At 42.8% G+C, this 22,946-nt stretch overlaps 1 protein-coding gene across 1 annotated transcript in view; it reads left to right on the top strand.

The window, feature by feature from the left end:
- The first annotated feature begins 375 nt into the window (after positions 1-375).
- Positions 376-22,946, top strand: part of LOC122561568 (uncharacterized) — a 130,147-nt gene continuing 107,576 nt past the window's right edge. The window contains exons 1-3 of the mRNA XM_043713365.2: positions 376-468; positions 5,521-5,648; positions 19,238-19,422. Coding sequence (XP_043569300.2) covers positions 5,529-5,648; positions 19,238-19,422 — 305 coding nt within the window. The 5' untranslated portion in view covers positions 376-468; positions 5,521-5,528. The remainder of the gene's footprint in view (positions 469-5,520; positions 5,649-19,237; positions 19,423-22,946) is intronic.

The following is a 22,946-nucleotide window of genomic DNA, read 5'->3' as shown; positions in this document are numbered from 1 at the left end:
GAATAGATATTCAGACAGGTAGATAGGCAGATAGGTCAATAAATGGTCAGGTGAATAGATAAGCATATGGCTGGATATATATTCAGGTAGGCAGACAGACAGAGAGATTCAGGACGCTGGCTTGTTAAGCTGGAAAGGCCAGGCTGGGGACTGAGGCTGTTAGCACGATGAAGGTGTCCCGGAACCGGCACATAGTCGCTCTCCTCCCGTGTACCAGGAAGCGGGTGTAGAGACCGTTGTGCCTCTCCATGGAAACGGTCAACACACGGCGCCGGTCCGAGTGGTCCTGGAGAGGGAGAGGGAGAGGGAGAGAGGGAGGGAGGGAGAGTGCAGCCGGCAGTGGCGGTGAGGCTAAAGTACCATCTCCCTTGTCTGCACACACTGGCACGTTGTGTTTGTGCTGGGAGCCTGGGTTAAAGTGACTATTCCCAAATTAAAGACTGCCCAGTCCAGCGAAGGTGTAATTTGGTGAGTATTAGTTTTGTGTTGGACTCATGACAGCGATTTGAGATTGAACGAGGACAGATTATAGCAATTTGGTTCCTGTTCCCTTGAATGCGGAAGATTCAGGGTGAGCTGTTCTGGGTTTCTAAAATGAGACGGGAATTTTAAAAATTAAAGTGTGTCCTCAATCGGGAGAAAACCAAGGACCAAAAGGCACAATCTTTACATGTAAGGGGGGGACCCCTAACACACACACGGTAGTGAAAAAGTGGAACTCTCTCCCAGACAAGTTGACACAATTGGAGATTTTCAGATTAAGAGATATGGAGGGAAATAGAGTTAAAATACAGTCATTATGTATTTGAACTGGGAAAAGACCAAAGATGGGCTGAGTGGCCTGTTCCTATGTTCCTTTCTCTATACACCTTAATAGTGTCATTACCAGAAGTTGTAAATAGCACATTGTGTCTTGCGTAATTTGTAATTGAACTGGGACATGGGTGACTGAGTCATAGACTGGTTGGCTCGTTCGTTGGCTGGAGTGTGCCAATTGTGGAAGGTCAGAAATGTTTACCACTGCTGTCTGTTCAGGTGTGGAGGTGTCGGTGTTGGACTGGAGTGGACAAAGTTAAAAATCACACCACACCAGGTTAGAGTCCAACAGGTTTATTTGGAAGTACAAGCTTTCAGAGCACTGCTCCTTTGTCAGGGAGCTAGTGGGGCAGGATTATTGGACACAGAATTTATAGTAAAAGATCAAAGTGTCATACAACTGATGCAATGCATTTCACCAATACTGGGGTATCGTCTTGTCTTACATCTGTGCTGCTCCACATCCTGGCTTGTTTCTGTACTGGAAGGCAGTTGTACATGGGCATGCTATTTGCTGGATTCACACACAGTTATATTGGGCTCTGGAGAACAGTAAAAGTGAACAGTGCAGTAAGCCATTTCAGTTGTTGCATCATTTCCATAATGTTCAGTAAATTCGATTAAAAGTCATGTGGGTGATTTTTAATGTTTAGTGCAGACCCCTTGTTTTCTTTATTTTCGACAACTTGCTTTTATTTAGTTCCTCACTTTCCTCTACACAATTGGCTGTGCAAGGATTAAACCAGATCCCTAGCTCCTTCAGCAGTGTTGCTATGGCACTAGTTACTGGGAGTCACGTAAGGAAAGTGCAAAGTGACTCTTCACGACACTCTGTCTCCTGCTGAGGAATACCTAGCCTGCACTTCTTACAAAAGCATGGAGAGGACTGTTGGTCCAATGCACAAGGCTGAATTGGTGCTAAGGCAGTCCAACATGCTAGTTTGAGGGAAATGTGTAGCATATTAATTAGTACATATTTGGACATATTTGCTGAAAAGTTGTGCAGAAAAGGTTATCATTACCAGAGAGCTAACTGACCTATTGCAGTGCAAAGGGAGTGCTGCACTGTTGGAGAAGCTGCCTTAAAAAAAAGGATATTCAATCCAAGAGCTTGCAAGTATACTTACTGATCACAAAGCCCCATTTTGAAGAAATTGTCTGTGTGTCTTGGCCAACACTTATTTTCAACCAACATCTAAAATCATTTCCCCATTTCTCTTTGTCAATAAATTCTTACTGAATACAGAATCACTTCATGTTTCCCAACATCACAACAGTGACAGCAGTTCCAACATGTATATCAATGGCTGTGAAGCCAGCTGGGGCATCCAAAGGTCATAAAAAGCTCTTTCTAGTCCAGTTTCTCTCCTTTTTCTTTCTGAAGGTAATCTGCTTTAGTTAATGTTCAATGACGGATAAGTCCCATCAAGGAGAATCTCACTCCTTTTGAACAACATAATGGGATCTTTCTATGCTCACCTAAGTGAGCAGTTGAATTTTGGTTTCAAAAACACTGTTTTATGAAAACACTGCACCTCCAATAATGCAACAAACATTCCCTTATTCCTACTTCGACTGCCAGCTTGGGGTATACGCTCAGATGTTACATACAGGCATTGCCTGGAACCTGCTGAGGGAGTATTACCAGTAGAGCCAAGGCTGATATAGTGTTGGCTGTTCTGTTACGGTTATCATTTTTATCACTCCTACATGTAATAATAACACATGTATAGTCACGACTTCACCATTTTTATTCATTCATCCATGACATATGGGTGCCGCGGGCTGGGCCAGCATTTATTGCCCGTCCCTAGTTGCCCTTGAGAAGTCAGCGTTGTGCTACCTTCTTGAGCCGCTGCAGTCCATTTGGTGTAGGTAGATCCATAAAGTCATTCATTGCAGAATGTTGACCCAGTGACACTGAAGCGATAAATGTCCGAGTCAGAATGGTGAGTGGCTCTGCTTCTTGTGAGGGTTGTTGGTGGAGGGAGTGTGGATGCTTGTGGACGTGGTGCCAATCAGGCAGTCTGCTTTGTCCTGGATGGCGTCAAGCTTCCTGAGTGTTGTTGGAGCTGTATAGTCATTGAAGCAAAAGGGGAGCGTTCCGTCACACTCTTGGCTTGTGCCTTGTAGATGGTGGACAGAATTTAGAGAGTCAAAAGGTGAGTTATTCACTGCAGGATTGTCAGCCTCTGATTGGGTCTTATTGCAACTGTATTTAAGTGGGCTAGTCCCAGTTCAGATTCTGGGCAATGGTGACCCTCAGCTCTTGAATTAACATGGAGGATTGTGTAAGTCCAGATTTATAAAAGTCTTCAGGTCTTCAGTTGTTAGTGTCCGTGGTGCTTTTTAAGTTCAATCTGCAAAGGTATCAGAAGCCACAATCTAGAAGCATAAAGGTTTATGTACTGGAGAGCTAATGCCTGAACTATTTTTCTTCACTGCTTAGCTCAGCCACAGCAAGCACATTCTTTGACTTACCCAAGATTCCATGTGGTGTGGGTGAGACTCATTCAAGGAGCGACAAACTCGGTCAAACCCTTCAAGTTGAATGTCAAACAAGGGATATTTATTGTGAATGTCAAGACGAGTGAAATAGTGTTGTGGCGTCTCAGAGTGGATTGTTGCCATGGGGAAGCGTTGAAAACTGTTGCACTCTCTTTAATTTTCAAATTGAAATGTTTTGCCCTCGAGCTTTAGGCCCAACATGGAATTTGTTTTCCAAGTATCATGGGTACGGCACCTAAGAGCGGAACAAGTTGGATTTTATTGCCTTGTCTGTAGTCTTCGAGTTCAAATGTTTTGGAATGTACTTTCATAAATTTTACAAATGCATTGTATTTTTGGAAAACCAGAATCTTGCAGAAGATGGGATTTCAGCCCATTATTGTACAGTTGGAATGCCACTGCAGCATTATGAATGGCTGCCTGACGCAAAACGGTTGTCTTGCCAGCTCTGTCTTATTCGCAGACTGTAGGTTGGTGTCAGAAGGAATCCTGGAAGTCAAGGGCTGTCCAGTGTTGTCATTGCAGATGGCTGGGATTGTGCTTTTCTCGGTACAACCTGCAACCTCAAGGCATTCTAACTGTGAGGGGCTTAGTGTCAATGTGACTGCAAGTGAGACAAGTAAAGGGGGGCAACCATGAGAGCAGGAATACGGGAGCCTCAGTCTTGGCAACTATCCAACAGCTCTGAGGATCTTTCAACTTAATTGGATGTGAGTGTGGGCTACAGAGTAGATGAGCTAACTAACCATGATGCTATGGTGCAGGAAGCTATTCAAGAAATGGGGGTGGGGGATGACAAAGAGGAAATACAATGGGATAGGGGACAATAGAATGAGGGGGCTTGACATTGCTTTCAGCAGCAAACAGCGTGTTTCCAGATGGCTATGTTCTCTGCTCAGGGTCAGGGATCGGGACCTTTGCTCTAGGCAGGGCTTATAGAATCATAGGGTCATACAGCACAGTGACAGACTCTTTGGTCCAACCAGTTCATGCCAACCACAACCCTTAATACACCAGTCCCACTTGCCTGCAGTTGGAACATATCCCTCCAAACCTTTCCTATTCATGTACTTATCTGAATGTCTCTTAGATTGGCTCAATGTGCTGAACAGTGGCAAATGGAGTTTAATTTGGATAAATGCCATGTACCCACATCCACCACTTTCTCTCAAAGTCCATTCCACACATGAACCACTTCCTGTATTTTAAAAAAAATGCCTTTCATATGTGTTTTAAATCTATCTCCTCTCCCCTTAAAACTATGCCCCCTAACCTTGAAATCCCCCACCCCAGAGAAAAGACACCTGCTATTCCCCTTATCTATACCCCTCTCATGGATTTTATAAGCCTCTATAAGGTCACCCCTCAGCCACCTACGCTCCTGTGAGAAAAAGTCTCAGCCTCTCCAGCCTCTCCCTATGACTCAAACCTTCCATTCCCAGCAACATCCTGGTAAACCTTTTCTGAACCCTCTTCAGCCTTCCTATAACAGGGTGACCAGAAATGGATATAAGTACCCCAGAAGAGGCCTCACCAACATCCTATACAACTTCAATATAGCATCCCAACTCCTGTACTCAAAAGGTCTGAGGAATGAAGGCAACCATGCTAAATGCCTTCTTACCCACCCTATCTATATGTGGTACAAACTTCAAAGAATTATGAAACCCAAGGTTTGTTCCACAACAGTACCCAGGGTCCTACTTTTAATTGTGTAATTAGAGTCAGAGTCATAGCGAAGTACAGCATAGAAACAGACCGCAATTCTTGCCTTTGTTTGTTTTACCAAAATGCAATACATGGCATTTATCCAAATTAAACTCCATTTGCCAAATTCAGCACATTGAGCCAATTGAGGTAATTGGTGTCACCTTAATGTCTGCTTAAAACACAGTATAGGCAGTACCAGGGTAATGAACATGTTCCATTCCTGAGTACATTTGTGCACATGTTGGAATATAAAACAATAAATATAAAATATGAGTATGAACAAATATTGAATCCGAAAAACTAATAGTGATATGGGATCTTGTTTGTAAGCATAGATGTTTGTAAGCATAGATGTTTGTAAGTCAGACGTTTGTAAGTCAGAGTATGGGTATGTTCATATGGGGTTTATGATGAACCCATTGTGAGCGGAATTGTTCTAGCTATTAGATTTGCCTTTCAGTAAATTATAATCGCTGTTTTCTGCAGCCAACAAAATGGCAGATTGTGGGTCTATTGGCCAGAAGTCAGAGAAAGCTCAACTACAGGAGCTGAATGAACGATTCTGTCATTACATACGAAAAGTGAAATGCATGACAGATCAGCTTGGAATGAAGGTACAGTACTGAACTTGGAAAAGGTTCCTCAAAATATGTTTATGCAAATGTTCCTTTTGCTTGCTGTCCTGTGCTTCTGGGATATCTTGGGGCTGTGAAAAGCACAATATCAATGCAACTCATATATTTTTGAAATCATTTGAAATGATCTGACCTACATGCAGTGTTGCAACAAAAATGCCCATGGAATCAGAGACTTGAAAGCCAACAATTTCTGTCGCTTCACTGCTTTCAGATGAATTACTCTCAATGGGGGACAAAAAACTCACATAACAAAGTAGGAGCTGCCTTTCCCTCTTGGAGTGGTCTGGGTTACAGTCACAACATTAAAATTTACAGGGGCAGCTACAGAGTGAAAAAAGCTTTTAGAAATACAGTAATTAGTAGAATTTGTCAAATATGTGTTTGGTTTTGGATATCAATATTTCCTTTGAATTCTCTCTATATGTGGGAGGGGTGAATGACGAACTAGCCCTGCTCTTACAACAGAAAGTCAAAGCCAAAGTCTTTATTTGATGGGTAAATTCTGGCCCTTATTTCACAGTTAAACTGTTTGTATGTAATGTGTATGTAATTATGTCTTTATTTTGAATGAATTTCAGTTTTATAATGTCTATGAAAATCTTTTACAAGAAAGTTTCAGGATCTTAGAAGAAGCGCCACAAAGTAAAGGAAGTGTATGACAATAAATGTGATTGTAGACAGTTCACACGATTCACTGATTGAGTTGATAAGTACGTGCTTTTATGTGTGAATACCAGAGTGCATGTTCATACAGGAGGTGAAAGTGTCCAATCTCCATCTTTGATCTACTGCTGTTTTGGATCATATCTTATATTGCAACTGATTGGGTGGAAACAGTCACACTGACCTATGTAGTCAGAACTTACTGTCTTCTAAACAATCAATAAATCAATTGCTGTGGAGTAATTACAACGAGAGCAAGGAGGATAGACAGGAGGACAATTCACAAGGAGAGAAAAAAATGAAGGGGGAGCTGAAGGAAGGACAGGAAAAGGATTTTATGGAAAGTACAAAGGAGCAGGAGAAAGATACATGGTCGTACAATATGAATGATATTGTGGTTTTTGCTAAATGTGTTTTATCAAACAAGCTCTGAATGGATTTCAATATCTTGTGGCTTCCTATTATCAACCATAATCTTCAGTATTCAAGTGGCTGGCAAAGTCACCACTGTGTTGAATATTCATGGTTGCATTGCATGTTCCTGCTTTAGACTGGCTGCAGGCTGACATGCGGGATCACTGGAGCTGAGGTATTATGTCAAATTGCAACCAGCAGGTCACAGATCTTTGCCTGGAAGCTCCAGGATTAATCCCAGGATTAATTGTATGATATTGTAATCCAGACCTTGGACTAATGTTCTGGGGTAAGAGTTCAAATCCCACCATGCCAGATGAATTCAATAAAGATCTGGTTGGTCAGATGTAACTGTTATTGATGGTTGTTGACACCCATCTGGTTCAATAATGTCCTTTAGAGAAAGAAATCCGCTGCCCTTACCCAGTCTGGCCTACTTGCAAATCCCTGTGGTAAATGCTGAACTGATGTAGGTAGCCATTCAAGGGGAATTTCAGGATGGGCAATAAATGCTGGTCTAACCAGCAGCACCACATTCCATGAATGAATTTAAAAAAAAACTCACATCTCACATTTAACTCTTTTGTGGTTTTTGTAACTGCTGAGACTCTGATTTTCCAGTTGTCTGTTCGAACAGTTATTACTTATAGGGGTGGTGATGGCCCAGTGATATTATTGCTGGACTGTTAATCCAGAGACCCAAGTGATGTTCGGTAGACCTCAGTTCAAATCTGCAAATGGCGGAATTTGAATTTAATGAAGACCTAGAATTAAGAGTCTAATGATAATCATGAGTCCATTGTCAATTGTTGTAAGACCCTTCTGGTTTACTAATGTCCTTTAGGGAAGGAAACCGCTGTCCTTACCTGGCCTGGCCTACATGTGACTCCATGATCTGTCCTACCTGCCAATCTTCCTTCCCACCTATCCACTCCACCCTCCTCTCTGACCTATCACCTCCATCCCCACCTCCGTCCACCTATTGTACTCTTGGCTACCTTCTCCCTAGCCCCACCCCCCCTCCCATTTATCTCTCCACCTGGAAGGCTCCCTGCCTTCATTCCTGATGATGGGCTTTTGCCCGAAACATCAATTTTTCCTGCTTCTCAGATGCTGTTCGACTTGCTGTGCTTTTCCAGCACCACTCTAATCTAGACTACATGTGACTCCAGACCCACAGCAATATGATTGACTCTTAAATGCCCTCTGGGCAATTAGGGATGAGCAGTAAATGCTGGCCTAACCAGTGTTGCCCACAACCCGTGAATGAATATTAAAAGATGATAAAACAACACTGATGTTGTTCATGGTTCATTGTACAGCACATTGAGTATAGAAGGTGGAAGGTAATGTTGCAACTGTACAGGACATTGGTTAGGCTAATTTTGGAATACTCATGTAATTGTAGTTTCCCTGCTATAGAAAAGATGTTGCGAAACTTGAAAGGGTACAGAAAAGATTTACAATGATATTGGGCTGTTTTCCCTGGAGGCTGTGGGGTGAAATATGGTAACAAAGAAAATAGGAGCAGGACTGTGCCATTCGGCCCTGCCAATCTGCACCACCGTTCAATATGATCATGCAATTTGAATATCCCACTCCCGGTTTCTCTCCATTCCCTTTGATCCTTTTAGCTGCTAGGGCCATGTCTTCAATATATCTAACAAACTGGCCTCAACAGCTTCCTGTGGGAGAGAACTCCACAGGTTCACAACTCTCTGAGGGAAGAAATTCTTCCTCATCTCAGTCCTGAATGGCTTACCCCTTATTCCCAGTCTGTGACCCCTTGTTCTGGATTTTCCTCACAGCTGGTACATCTTTCCTGCATCTAGCTTGTCCAATCCTACTACCTCAATGGAATCAATTTATGTAAAGGGACAGTACACCAGTCAATGAAGGCAAGCATGCAGGTACAGCAGGTAGTGAAGAAGGCTAATAGCATGCTGGCTTTCATAACAAGAGGAATTGAGTATAGAAGCAAAGAGGTGCTTCTGCAGCTGTACAGGGCCCTGGTGAGACCACACCTGGAGCACTGTGTGCAGTTCTGGTCTCCAAATTTGAGAAAAGAAGTTCTGGCTATTGAGAGAGTGCAGCGTAGGTTCACGAGGTCAATTCCTGGAATGGCAGGATTACCGTACACTGAAAGGCTGAAGCGACTGGGCTTGTATACCCTTGAGTTTCGAAGATTGAGAGGGGATCTGATTGAGACGTATAAGATTATGAAAGGATTGGACACTCTGGCAGTAGGTAACATATTTCCACTGATGGGTGTGTGCCGAACCAGAGGACACAGCTTAAAAATACGGGGTAGACCATTTAGGACAGAGCTCAGGAGAAACTTCTTCACCCAGAGAGTGGTGGCTGTGTGGAATGCTCTGCCCCAGAGGGCAGTGGAGGCCCACTCTCTGGATTCATTTAAGAAAGAGTTGGATAGAGCTCTCAAAGATAGTGGAATCAAGGGTTATGGAGATAAGGCAGGAAAAGGATACTGATTAGGAATGATCAGCCATGATTATATTGAATGGCGGTGCAGGCTCGAAGGGCTGAATGGCCTACTCCTGCACCTATTGTCTATTGTCTATTGTCTATTGTCAATCCCATCAGGATTTTTAATGTTTCTATGAGACCCCTTATTCTTCTAAATTCCAGTGAATACAAGCCCACTCAATCCAGTCTTTCTTCAATGTGTCAGTCCTGCCATCCCGGGAATCAGTCTGGTCAACCTTGGACTCCCTCCATAGCAAGAATGCCCTTCCTCAGACGAGGAGACCAAAACTGCACACAATACTCAAGGTATAGAGGTTTTATAAAATCAAGAGGGGCACAGATAGGATGAATAGCCAAGGTTTTTTTTTTCCCTAGGTTAGGGGAGCCTAAAGGTAGAGAGCTTGGGTTTAAGGTGAGACGGGAAAGATTTGAAAAGGGATCTAAAGGGCAACTTTTTCACTCAGAGGGTTGTGTGTGTATGCAATGAGCTGCCAGAGGAAGTGGTGGAGGTTGGTACAATTATAACATTTAAAAGGCATCTGGATGGGTATATGAATAGGAAGGGTTTGGAGGGATATGGGCTGGGTGCTGGCAGGTGGTCAGCATGGACATGTTGGACCCAAGCGTCTGCTTCCGTGTTGTACATCTCTATGACTCTATGCCAACTTGTGTCATTCACATGGAAAGAAGTGTGTGATTGTGTGTAGGGCTGGAGGTGAGAAACATTCAGTGAGAGATTAGAAACGATAATATTATCTCCACTGTATGACCTTGCTTCTCTTTCATAGCTCTAATGCATGCCACACCTATACTCTTTAATTGTTTTTCAGTTTTTCAATTTGCAACAACATTCTCTGCCATATTTTTGCTGTGTCCCATGGTTCGTTCTAGCCGTTCTTTTTTATTATTATATGTAGCATCGTACATTGAACCTTATGCCCACTTGCTCGCAGATATCCAGGACATTGTTATTCAGATCACCTACTGTGGATTACATGATGGATCCTGACACTAAGTAATGTCCTCTACCACTCCCACATGTCTGATCACTAATCCCCTTCCTTTATCTCTACCTTCCTTTAAATGTGTACAATAGATGCCCACATGATTTTGGATCCACCTGCTTTTGTTGGATCCATCTGCTGCCTTTTAAAGAACTGCCTTGCAGCAATGTGAGTATCTGAGCCTCAGATTCTCACACTCCACCCTCCAATATAATACACTCACCCCTCTAAAGCTTTGAACTGTCACTCATTTGGTAGCTGTTAACTCACAAGGTGCTGGGGTCCAATCCCACTCCAGGACTAGACTGATACTCCCACATATTGTACTGAGGGTGTGCTGGACTGTTGGAAGTGCTACCTTTTTCATGGTATGTTATAGGAAGGCCTTACCAGTCATTGTAGGTGAAGGTAAAATATTTCAAAGGGCTGTTATTAAAAAGCAGGATAATTATCCACCGTGTCCTGTTCAATGTTTATGCCTCAACCGATGTTAGAAAATTCAATATGCCTGTCTATAACTGCACTGCCTTTTATGGGAATTTGCTCTGTACAAATTGGTTGCCATATTTCTTCAATATACCAATGTCTACACTTAAAAAGTACTTTATTGTTTGCTAAGTGCTTTGAGATGCCCAGTTTCACGCAGAGGGTGGTACATGTATGTAATGAGCTGTCAGAGGAAGTGGTGGAGGCTGGTACAATTGCAACATTTAAAAGGCATCTGGATGGGTATATATATAGGAAGAGTTTGGAGAGATATAGGCCGGGTGCTGGCAGGTGGGACTAGATTGGGTTGGGATATCTGGTCGGCTGGACAAGTTGGACCGAAGGGTCTGTTTCTGGGCTGTACATCTCTGTGATTCTATGACTCTAGTGAGTGGTGCTAAATTGGTATATTTTCCCGATCAAAATCAGCTGTCACTGAAATCCTTGCCACTGGAATCTGTTAAACTTTACTCTCCTCCCTACCGAACCAAACTGGTTGTTTTTCTCAGAATCAGAGAATTGTTACAGTGTCTCCACTGGCTTTTGGCAGAGCAATTCACTGAGTGCCATTCCCTCCCACAAACTCTACCAGTTCTTAGAGTTGTCCAAATCCCCCTCTTGAAGGAACCTGCATCTGCCACAGGATTGGAGTTTTGCTGGAAAAGCACAGCAGGTCAGGCAGCATCCGAGAGCAGGAAAAATCAACATTTCGGGCAAAATCCCTTCATCAGGCAGTGCAATACAAATCCTGACCATTCACTGTATAAAAACATTATTCCTCATGTTGCTATTGCTTCTTTTCCCAATTACCTTAACTAATTGCCTCATTGACTCATATGCTGTGTTTAAATTGGGGAAAGCTAAGCATCCCATCAGTGCTGTTCCTTTCATTACATTGAGTTGGCATTTCAGGCTGATTGAATGACCAATTGCATACTTTCATTGTATTTCATTTAGAATAAAAGGATGCATCAATCAATTTTCTTAAATACACAATAAAATTATTGATTTATTTTGAAAAAGACTTATTTGAAAAAGATATAAAGCTAATTATCATATAGTTCAAAATATGAAAGCACAAATACATATCCTTGTAAGTACTCCATGGCACAAAAATATATCTATTCACATCAGAAAATGGAAAAAAATGGATTTCTCTCTGCAGAGATTAATTTTGAAAAAGGAATTTCTGGCTAATGATGGTTGGCTCTTGGCAAAATGGAAATGGGATGCTCTGTTAGCTGTCAACCTTATACTTGGACCCCTACATATTCATAAAGGTAGATAAATCCTCGAGACAGGATCAGGTGTACCCGAGAACTCTGTGGGAAGCTGTGAGAAGTGATTGCTGGGCCCCTTGCTGAGATACTTGTATCATCGATAGCTACAGGTGAGGTGCCGGAAGACTTGAGGTTGGCTAACGTGGTGCCACTGTTGAAGAAAGGTGATAAGGACAAATCAGGGAACTATAGACCAGTGAGCCTGATGTCAGTGGTGGGCAAGTTGTTGGAGGGGTTTCTGAGGGACGGGATGTACATGTATTTGGAAGGGCAAGGCCTGATTAGGGATGATCAATATTATTTTGTGTGTGGGAAATGTGGGTTGTTTGAAGAAATGTTGAAGAGCATTGATGAGGGCAGAGCAGTGAATGTTGTCTTTCTGACTTCAGTAAGGCATTCAACAAGGCTCTGTATGGTAGATTGGATACCATGGATAGGAGACAGAGGGTAATGTTGGAGAGTTGTTTTTTGGACTAGAGCTCTGTGACCAGCAATGTGTCAGAAGGATCGGTGCTGGGCCCACTGCTTTTTGTCATTTACATAAATGATTTGGATGCAAGCATAAGAGGTACAGTTAGTAAGTTCGCAGATGACACCAAAATTGGAGGTGTAGTGGACAACAAAGAAGGTTACCTCAGAGAACAATGGGATCTTGATCAATGGGCCAGTGGGCTGAGAAGTGGCAGATGGAGTTTAATTTAGATAAATGTGAGGTGCAACATTTTGGAAAGGTAAATCAGGGCAGGACTTATACTCATATATAAGGTTTTGCAGCATGTTGTTGAACAATGGGAACTTAAGTGGAGTCACTAGTAGACAGGGTAGTGAAGAAAGAACTTGGTACACTCACCTTTATTAGTCAGTGCATCGCGTATAGGAGTTGGGAGGTCATGTTGCAGCTATAAGGACATTGGTTAGGTCACTTTTGGAATACTGCATGCAATTCTGGTCTCCTTGCTATAAGAAAGATGTTAAACCTGCAAGTGTTCAGAAACAATTTAAAAGGATGTTGTCAGGGTCGGAGGGTTTGAGCAAAAGGGAGAAGTTGAATAGACTGGGCTCATTTCTTTAGAACATTGAAGGTTAAGGAGTGACATTTATAGACATTTATAAAATCAAGAGGGGCATGGATAGGGTGAATAGCCAACGTCTTTTCCCCAGAGTAAGGGTGTCCAAAACTAAAGGGCACAGGTGTAAGATGAGAGGAGAAAGATTTAAAAGGGAAATAAGGGGCAACGTTTCCATGCAGAGGGTGGTACGTGTATGGAATGAGCTGCCGAATGAAGTGGTGGAAGCTGGTATAATTATAACATTTAAAAGGCATCTGGCTGGGTATATGAATAGGATGGGTTTGGAGGGATATGGGCCAAGTACTGGCAAATGGGACTAGATTAGTTTAGGATATCTGGTTGGCATGGATGTGTTGAACCGAAGGGTCTGTTTCTGTGCTGTACATCTCTGTGACACTACCTAGGTATCAGCAAATATCGACAGTTGTCCCTGGGATTTTTGCTTGCTTTAGGAAACACAGTAAGGCGAAGTATTCCAGTTGCTCTTCGGGAAGACAACTGGGTTAGGCACTTGATTCAAGATGTTCTTTTCTTCAGAAGCATGAGAAGTGAGGTGGGTGCTCCTTCTCCTCCACAGGCTAGTCTCCAGCTACTCAAAACAATATCCGAAACATGACTTGCAGCCTGATGATCACCAGCCCAAGCAATGGCACCTTCAGTAAACAAGCAGTTATCACACGGCATGTGGCATTCAGCAGATGCCTTGTTAGAACAAGGTCAGATGTCCTTTCATTGACCTCTTTTTTAAAACAAAAGTCCTCCAAACTCAAGTCCATTAAAAATATCGAACATGAAGTCTTCACAGTACAATATGCATTATATAAAGGGGAAGGCGAGAGCCCGACCAGACTATCCTGGAGAGAGTCCTTCTATTCTGTAGCTAGTTGCTGTCTTATACGATAAAGAGGCAAAGCAGTACGTAAGTGCCCGCTGCCACCTTCTCAAGCAGGAACGGGCATCACAGACAGGCTTTGCCAGTGATCGACCACATTCCAAGGACGGATGCCCAACTTGCTATGCTGCCTTTACGTGTGGGCAACTCACATTTCATCATACCAGATCACCTTCCCATATGCATTTTGAAACTTGAAACCTGAATGCTGGGCTCCTCTGAGAATATTGTTCAGATTTTGTGCCACTGGAGATGGTGTACTGAAATGTAACTGTATGACCACACTGAGGATACCAGCCCCTGTGTGTGTTGATGTTTTGAAGATGCCAGGCTAAATAGCCTTAGTTCTATTTTCATCCTGCAAGTATTTAAATACTTGGCCTGCATCTTGTTGATGGCAGCCTGTCTGATTGGGGCCATTGTAAGAGGCTGTCTAAAACTTGTAGCAGGTGTCAGTTTGATAAGTCCTCATAGTGGAACGTCAGTCTGGAATTAATAGCTTGATAACTAACAGGTGCTTAAAACAAAATCATCCGAATGGTTTGTGCAGTCACACGAATGCATTTCCCCAGAGGATTTGGAATTTTATATATTGTGACAACAGCAAGGAAATTAAGTCTGTAAAAATACCGAGAATTTTGTTACAGTGTTCATTTTGAAGGATCATCTTTCCTGCTTGGCTTTTTCGAAAGAGCTCACAGGGGGTCTCCGATTTCCAAATGTAGGACTTACGAGAGTTTGTACTTGCGAAAGCGACCCCATTTAGGGCTGTGATTTTAAACACCTGACAAATGAACGTTGACTGTACTTAGGAATAACTGCTTTACATTGTCCTGCATTGAGTTCTCCAGAACTGAACCCATTCACAGCCTGTGGACTGCCTGTATAATATGTACGATTTCAAAATTACAAGTAGGGCCTGATGTGTAAATTCATGTTTAAACATAGAGTGAACATTACCCCAGTGTTTTGCGTCCTGTTCTAGTTCAGACAATGTGATTAAAAGACAATAGTTGACTAGTCAAGGGATGTTACTGTAGTGATTATAATAAGGTCAGCCAGTTGGGCATCATAGAATATGAGTTCACTGACTGGGGCTGTTAACCTGGTCCAGTCAGGGAGCCCTGGCTGACAGATATACACAAGAGTGTCAGAGGGACGTTCACTCTGAGAGCTGGCTCTGAGGAAACCAGACCCATGTGCCTACTGTTATGGATAAAGGGTGGCTTGGTGATGGGCTGTCTGCCTCTGTGGAGTTACATCAGTGACAACAAAAGGATAAAAGTACTCTCCTGAAGAAATTCACTCGCAATAGTCATCTTTGAGTTGAAGTAAGCATTCCTGGCATTACGCCCTTATATGGGAAGTTTAACTCATTCGATCAAAAATGACATTGAGGGCAAATGAAAAGCAACGAGTAATTCTCCAGACAGCTTATGGACCTGCAGTTGTTTTGGTTATTGGGAGTCTAACTTCCCCTGAGGTACCAGATACTAAAACCTTTCAAAACTTGATGGATTTAGTTAAGGAACATTATGACCCCTAAGCCTCCTCTAATTCTAAGATGCTATAGATTTTACTCAGCAATTCGAGAACCTGGGGAATCTGTGTCAGGATTTTTGACTTGGTTAAGACAACTGCCAGAAGCATGTGACTTTGGTTTAACCCTTAAAATGAGATACTGAGAGATTGTTTAGTATATGGGCTTAATGATGTAACCACGCAAAAGCACCGACTGGTTGAAGCCCAACTGGTCTTCAAACAGACTCTACAGTTGGCTTTGTCATTGAAAAATGCAGGAAGTGGATCATGGGAACTACGAGGCATCCCAATGGAAGTAGACACCCTCAGTTCTCTGACTGAGCTTGGGGAACACCACTTGAGTGAAAGCAATTGCATAGCCTCACTCAGGACATATCCTGAGCAGAGGGACTCTGGCTCAGACCACAGACAAACCCCAAAAATAGAGCCAAGCCTTGGCCAAAAGGCTAACATTTTCTTCAGGATCTAGGCCAGCAAGCCATTGTCATTGCTACTGGTGTGCAGACTCGAGACAGCAAGAGCACTGAGTAAGAGCACTCTGAGGCTGGTACCCAGGAGAGTGCACATCCTGGAAAGTCTCCCTACATCTGGTTTATTTGGAAGCACAAGCTTTCAGAGCACTGCTCCTTCATCAGACAGCTGTGGAGCAGGACCATAAGGCACAGAATTTATAGCAAAACATGTCTTATAGTTCTGCTCCACAGCTACCTGATGAAGGAGCAGCGCTCTGAATGCTAGTCCTTCCTAGTAAATCTGTTGGACTATAACTTGGTGTTGTGTGATTTTTAACTTTGTCCACCCCAGTCCAACTCCGGCTCCTCCATACCTGTTTGGAACAGTTAAATTGCTTAGCAACGTCCAAATCAGAACCAAACTAAATGACCATATGGTTAAAAGGTCACCCGCTTCTAATGAAGGTCGATACTGGCGCGGCGGTTTCAGTGATCACAGAACCAGTCTTTAACAACATTCACTCTGGACTCCAACAATCAAGGAGCCCTGGCTGACAGATAAGACAGGTGGGTCAAACATCCTGTTCAGTCTGAGAGCTGGCTCTGAGGAAGTTGGATCAGTGTCAAGGACTCTCTGTGTGTAAATAAAGGGTGATTGGTGACAGGATACTGGCCTCTGTGCAGTTATTTCAGTTACCCAGTCAATTGCTGAGCGTCCTATCTTCTGCACAACCAGTAATCAGTACGTGTCCTCTTGTCTCATCATTATCTCTTTGGTTTAAGTAAAGCTTATCTGTTCACAGCACAATGGAAACAATGAGGAATGTTTGTATTTTCACAGCACATTGTCACTGAGTCAAATAGCACTCTGAGCCTCTCAATTATCTATTTTAAAGTGAGAGGAAAAGTTATGGGACTCTGTACCAAAATTCCCAATCGTGTTCCTGATGACTGCTCATTTCAAAAGAGAACTTAAGATGAAGTTTGGGGAGTAATTGCGAGGGAATGATCTTCAACATGCTTCAGAGCAGACAGAATTTATACTCCTGCAGGTTGAGCTGAGTGAATACAGCCAAGGTGAAGCAGAAATGTGTAAGCTGAAGAACCAAACAGTACAATCAATGTATGAAGTATTCCTGGAAAAGGCATTTTATTCAGTGCAGGACCTCCCGAAGTGTTTTACAGCCAATGATATACAATATTTGTAAGGTGTGGTAATTGCAGGAAATAATTTTCACGCAACAAACTTCCACAAACAGCAATATCGTAATAAAGGCAAGACCTTTTTTTTCTTTTGAGTGATGTCAGTTGGGGGTTAAATATTGGTCAGGATCATGAGGGTGGGGAGAAATATTCCACTCTTTTCCAATTTCTATCACCTGATAGGGTTGATAAGGCTTCAATGCACCAGGTCTCAGTACTGCACTGAAGAAATTACATTTTAAAACATTTTAAAATTACTGTACTATATGGGATCCTGTTCGAGGTCTTCTTAGTAAGTTGGAGACCACCTATAATCACATTTGAAAAGCCAAAAAGGAAAGGTTACCTTTTAAAATGAACACTGTAATGCAGCTCTCTGTCTTTTAGAAACTTAATTTTTTTGCTGTTGTCACAGTATTAAAGTGCAAAATCCTAGATTTTGTGTTTGCATCTGAGACGATACTGTAGCTTGAAGAGGCGTATTTTGTTCTGATTTTCTTTTATGAAGAAAGATTGAAACAGAGATGAGGAGTGGTCTGTCCAAGCCAATAAAGTAAACAACTTTTTAAAAGTTGGAACAATAGAAGCAGCCTGAACAGGTGGAGTCAGGCTCCCATGGAACCAGGGTTTTAGTTTAGATTTCAGTAGTTCTTGGGTTTGGAAGCTCCTATAACTCTCTCCCTGTTATGCTTAAGTTCTTTCCCTGTTTATATCAGAATTTTCTCTTGATGCTTTTTTCTCCTAGACTGGAGAAACATTGCATATAAAACAATCTATTTTACTGAATTTGCCTTTGCTAAGGGTGTGTTTATGAGATGTCACTTTATTGTAACAGTTACTGATTAGTAGTTAAATAATCTATTATTCTATTACATCTTCCAATTTAGTTAAAATTATACCAATTCGCCTGTGGCTGTTTATAAATTAACTATAGGGTAAGAATAAAGTGTGTTTTGGTTAAAGCCGATTAGTATAACCAATTGAATTACATCTTGAACACAGTAACTCACACTTACCTTTAAATAAGATAAAAGTTAGGGTCTAGACTATCTCCTTGATATCTTTGGTGGAGGAAACAGTGGCAATAGAGTTAAGTTATTCCAGTTTCTTGTTTCTATTGTTGTACGTTACTATAGAGTATGAATAAAGTGTGTTTTGCTTCAAATCTAGTAGTTTAATCAATCAACTTGTATCCGGAACGCAATGCATGGCAGTTGCCTTTAACATAAGAAAACGTTAGTGTCTAGACAATCGTCTTCATATATTTTGAGGAGGTTTGGTCTGGTCCACAACAAATAGTGCCCTTAAAATAGTTAAAAGTTCCAGGCTGCTTCTGAGGGAGCATTATCAAACATGATTTGACATTGAGTCACATCGGGAGATATTTGGTCAGGTAACTAACATCCTGGTAAAAGAGGTAGATTTTAACTGGGGTGGAGCAGTGGGTGACAATTGGTACAGAGCAGAGGGAGCTTTTTCAGTCCATTGTGTCTGTGCCAGCCGTCTGAGCATTTTAACTTTGTGCCAGACTTCTGCATTTTTTCTATAATTTTCTGGCACACTGTTTCACTTTAAATAAGCATCCAATGCCCTCTGGAATGCCTTGACTGAACTTGCCTCCATTACATTCCCAGGCAGAGCATTCCAAACTAGGACTACTCACTTTGTGAAAAGGTTTCTTTCTCACTTCGTATAGAGAGCTAAAAAGGTGTATGGAAAGAATTCCGGCGTTTAAGGTATTGGGAACTGAATGCATGTCTAGCAGTGGTGGTGTGATTTAAGCCAGGAATGCACGAGAGGTCAGAACTGACCGGCACATAATTATATTGGAGCATTGTAAGACTGGAAGAAGTTACAGAACTGGAGAGGAGAGAGGTCATGAATTTGAAGCCAAGGATGAGAATTGTAAATCCGAGCTCTAACAGGGACAGGAGATGTTAATGTTGTTAACTTGGTTTGATTCAGACCCACATTCAATAAGGGAGGCATAGGTGTCAAACCACAGTGACATCCTCCACAAAGCTGAACATGCTGGGTTTAAGTAATGGTGTATAATTTTTCCTTTTGTCTAGTCTGATAATTCCAATGATTTAAAACGCATCCAAGAGTTGGAACAGGAAATGGTAGCTGCTCGCAATATGTACAACAAGGAGATCCAGGCTCTACATGATCAACTGGATCAGAACTGTAAAGAAAGAATGCAGATTGAAATGAACAATCTCAAAAATTCCCAAATGATTGCTGAATTCAGGGAAAGGTGAGTAATCTCTTAAAATCCTAAGGAGGCAGGCCATTCAGCCTACACCAACTCTCCAGTGAGTATCCCACCCAAACCCCCAATCCCTGTATTCCCCATGGTTAACACACCTAGCCTGCACACTATGGGCAATTTAGCACGGCCAATCCACCCAACCTGAATGTCTTTGGACTGGGGGAGGACACAGGGAGCACATGCCAACTCTTCACAGACAGTCGCCCAAGGCTGGAATCAAACCCAGGTCCCTGGTGCTGTGAGGTAGCAGTGAGCCACCGTTCCAGCCCTCATCCTGAGTAGCCTTTGGAGTATAAATGAAGAAGCAAAAGTGAACAACCACAATAGTTAAAACTTAGTTATTATAATTAGAACAATTACATCATTTAACATGCACCTAGATGGTATATTATTGGTAAGGGGTTGGAAAGGTATGGGTCAAATGCTGGTAAATGCTGCAGAAGAAATTTATAAGGATGTTGCCAGGACTCAGTGGTCTGAGTTATAGGGAGAGGTTGGACAAGCTAGGACCTTTTTCTTCCGAGCGCAGGAGACTGAGGGGCAATCGTACAGAAGTGCATTAGATCATGAGAGACATGGATAGGGTAAATTCACTCAGTCTTTTTCCCAAGGTTGGGGAATTGAGAACTAGAGGGCATCCATTTAAGGTTAAAGGAAAAAGAATAAAAGGGAAGTTGAAGAACAACTTTTTTACACAGAGGATGGTACGCATATGGGAATGAGCTGCCATGGCAAACGGTTCAGACGGGTACGTTAACAATATTTAGAAGGCATTTGAACAAATACATGGATAGGAAAGGATTAGAAGGAAAAGCAGGAAAATGAGGTTCACGTGGATGGACATTGTGTTCGGCATGCACTAGTTTTGGCCAAAATGCCTGTCTCCATGCTATAGGACTCTATGACTCTATGCCTTTAAATGGGACTCGGTCAAATTAAGATATCTGGTTTGTGCAGATGAGTTGGACCAAAAGGTTTATTTCCATGCTGCATGATTCTATGACACAATGTAACCTGGCTGTGCAAATATTCCATGCAAGCTGAAATAATGAGGGTAGGTCTCATTGGGTTCTTGGAAAGGGCTCAAGCTGTTTTAGAAGCCAGACTTCATTTAGGTTGAATCGGTAAGATGCTAGCAATGAACCAGCGCTCACAACTCACACAGCAATTTGGGATGTGGGTACTAGTATCATTCTCCAAGGTTGGGAAGGCTGGTGGGACCTAGGACAGAGCAGACAGCTACAGCCTATGCAATGGCACCTCAAATGGTGTCCTATCTAGGTCTGACTATAGCTCAGAGTTTCTGTAGCTTATTTGCAGCTTTTTCCAATGTGAACAGGCAATGGCATGTTAGGACAATGTAGGGGAAGGGAAGTTGGCAAATCAGATGCGTGATTTCAGGATAATGACTGGCTCTAAGGGCTGGATGCGGTTTTACCCAGTAAAGCAAATGATTAGAGGCCTTGGGACCAAAACAGTATCAACCTACTGGGGCGGAAGGGCAGGGGGTGTGGTGGGGGAGGGGTGGGGAGGGGGGCGCGGGTATAGTGGCGGTATGGTGGCTCAGTGGTTAGCACAGCTGACTCACAGCACCTGGGTTCCATTCCAGCTTCGGGCGACTGTCTGTGTGAAGTTTGCCCATTCTCTGGGTGCTCCTGTTTCCTCCCACAGTCCAAAGATGTGCACGTCAGGTGAATTGGCCATGCTAAATTGCCCATAGTGTTAGGTGTATTAGTCAGAGGGAAATGGGTCTGGGTAGGTTCGTCTTCGAAGGATTGGTGTGGACTTGGTGGGCCAAAGGGCCTGTTTCCACGCTGTAGGGAATCTAATCTAATCTACCCTCGAATTTCAGATGGATAAGAAGCCCAATTTGCTGGCTTGGAGCCAGGTGTGGAATGTGAGTGCCTAATGGGATGGGCAGCACGGTGACTCAGTGCTTAGCACTGCTGCATCACAGCACTCGGGACTCAGGCTCAATTCCACCCTTGGATGACTAACTTGTGGAGTTTACATGTTCTCCCTGTGTCTGTGTGAGTTTCCTGCAGGTGCTGTGGTTTCCTCCCATACTCCAAAGATGTGCAGGTTAGGTGGATTGGCCATGCAAAATTGCCCATAGTGTCCAGGGATATGCAGGCTGGGTGGGTTAGCCAAAGAGAATGCAGGTTTACAGGGATGAGGTAGGGGTCTGGGTCTGACTGGGATGGCCGTCGGAGGGTCAGTCCAGACTCAGTAGGCCTCTTTCTGCACTGTAGAGATTCTATGAAGTTGGCGACAGAGAAAGTCATACCTTTTCTGAATTTTAATGAGAAGTCTTCGTTTCCCGAATGAGTTCAATGCTTACAACACGAAGGTTTGTCAACCAGACTTGTTTCAGATGTAATTGTAATTAAAGTAATATTTTAATTTGCAACATCTGATGTATTATAGAAAGCCTACTTTATTTGCTACAGTATTCCGTTTTTGAGATCAGCGAATGTTCTTATAGTTATAGAGACTGGCCTGGCTGTTAGGGTCAGAAACTTTATCTTGAACAAAATTCAGAGATTATAAAAAAAATCCCAACTGGTTCAGTCAGGACATGTGGGAAGGCAGCCTGCCATTCTGGAAGTATATGTGACACAATGCTGTGAGGCTGTGTCAAAATCCTGGAATAGGAGGAAGTGAGGACTACAGGTGCTGGAGATCAGAGTCGACAGAGTGGTGCTGGAAAAGCACAGCAGATCAGGCAGCATCCGAGGAGCGGGAGAATTGATGCTTCAGGCATTTATCCACCAGCTCATTCTTGATGAAGGGCTTAGGTTGATTCTCCTGCTCCTCAGATGCTGCCTGACCTGCTATGCTTTTCCAGCACCACACTCTTGACGCAAAATCCGGGAATACCCTCCATAATGTAGTGGGTATATCTACCCTAAATGGACCACAGCGGTACAAGAAGACAGCTCACCATGACCCTCTCGAGTGCGGTTTGGAGTGGGCTACAAATACTGACCCAACCAGTGATGCCCCCATTCCTTGAATAAAGGAAAGACTGGGCCAGGAGTCAGATTATGTGATTTAACTGCCCTTATCTGGGGTACTGTGTCCAGTTCTGGTCTCCCTGTTATAGCAAGGGTATTATTAAGCTGGAGAGGCATCAGAAGAGATTTACCAGGATATTGCCAGGAATGGAGGGTTTTGAGTTATGGAAAGGCTGGGACTTCTTTCACTGCAGCGTAGAGGGTTGAGGGGTGACCTTAAAGAAGTTTATAAAATCATGAGGGATAGAAATAAAGTGAATGGTAGGTGTCTTTTCCCTTGGGTGGGAGATCTCAAGACTATTGGGCATAGTTTCAAGGTGACAGGAGAAAGATGTAAGAAAGAAATGAGGGGCGATTTTTTTACACAGCGAGTGGTTCATATGTCGAATGAACGTCCAGAGGAAGTGTGGGTGCGAGTACAGTTCCAATACTTAAAAGACATTTGGATAAGTAGATGAAAAGTTTGGAGGGAATATGGGCCAAATGCAGGCA

This window comes from Chiloscyllium plagiosum, unplaced genomic scaffold (genome assembly GCF_037043375.1).
Source record: "Chiloscyllium plagiosum isolate Xiang-an unplaced genomic scaffold, Cpla_swu_hap1 HiC_scaffold_23, whole genome shotgun sequence".
NCBI lineage: Eukaryota > Metazoa > Chordata > Chondrichthyes > Orectolobiformes > Hemiscylliidae > Chiloscyllium > Chiloscyllium plagiosum.
Note: the sequence above shows the minus strand (reverse complement) of the source record. Positions and strands in the feature narration are given on the sequence as shown.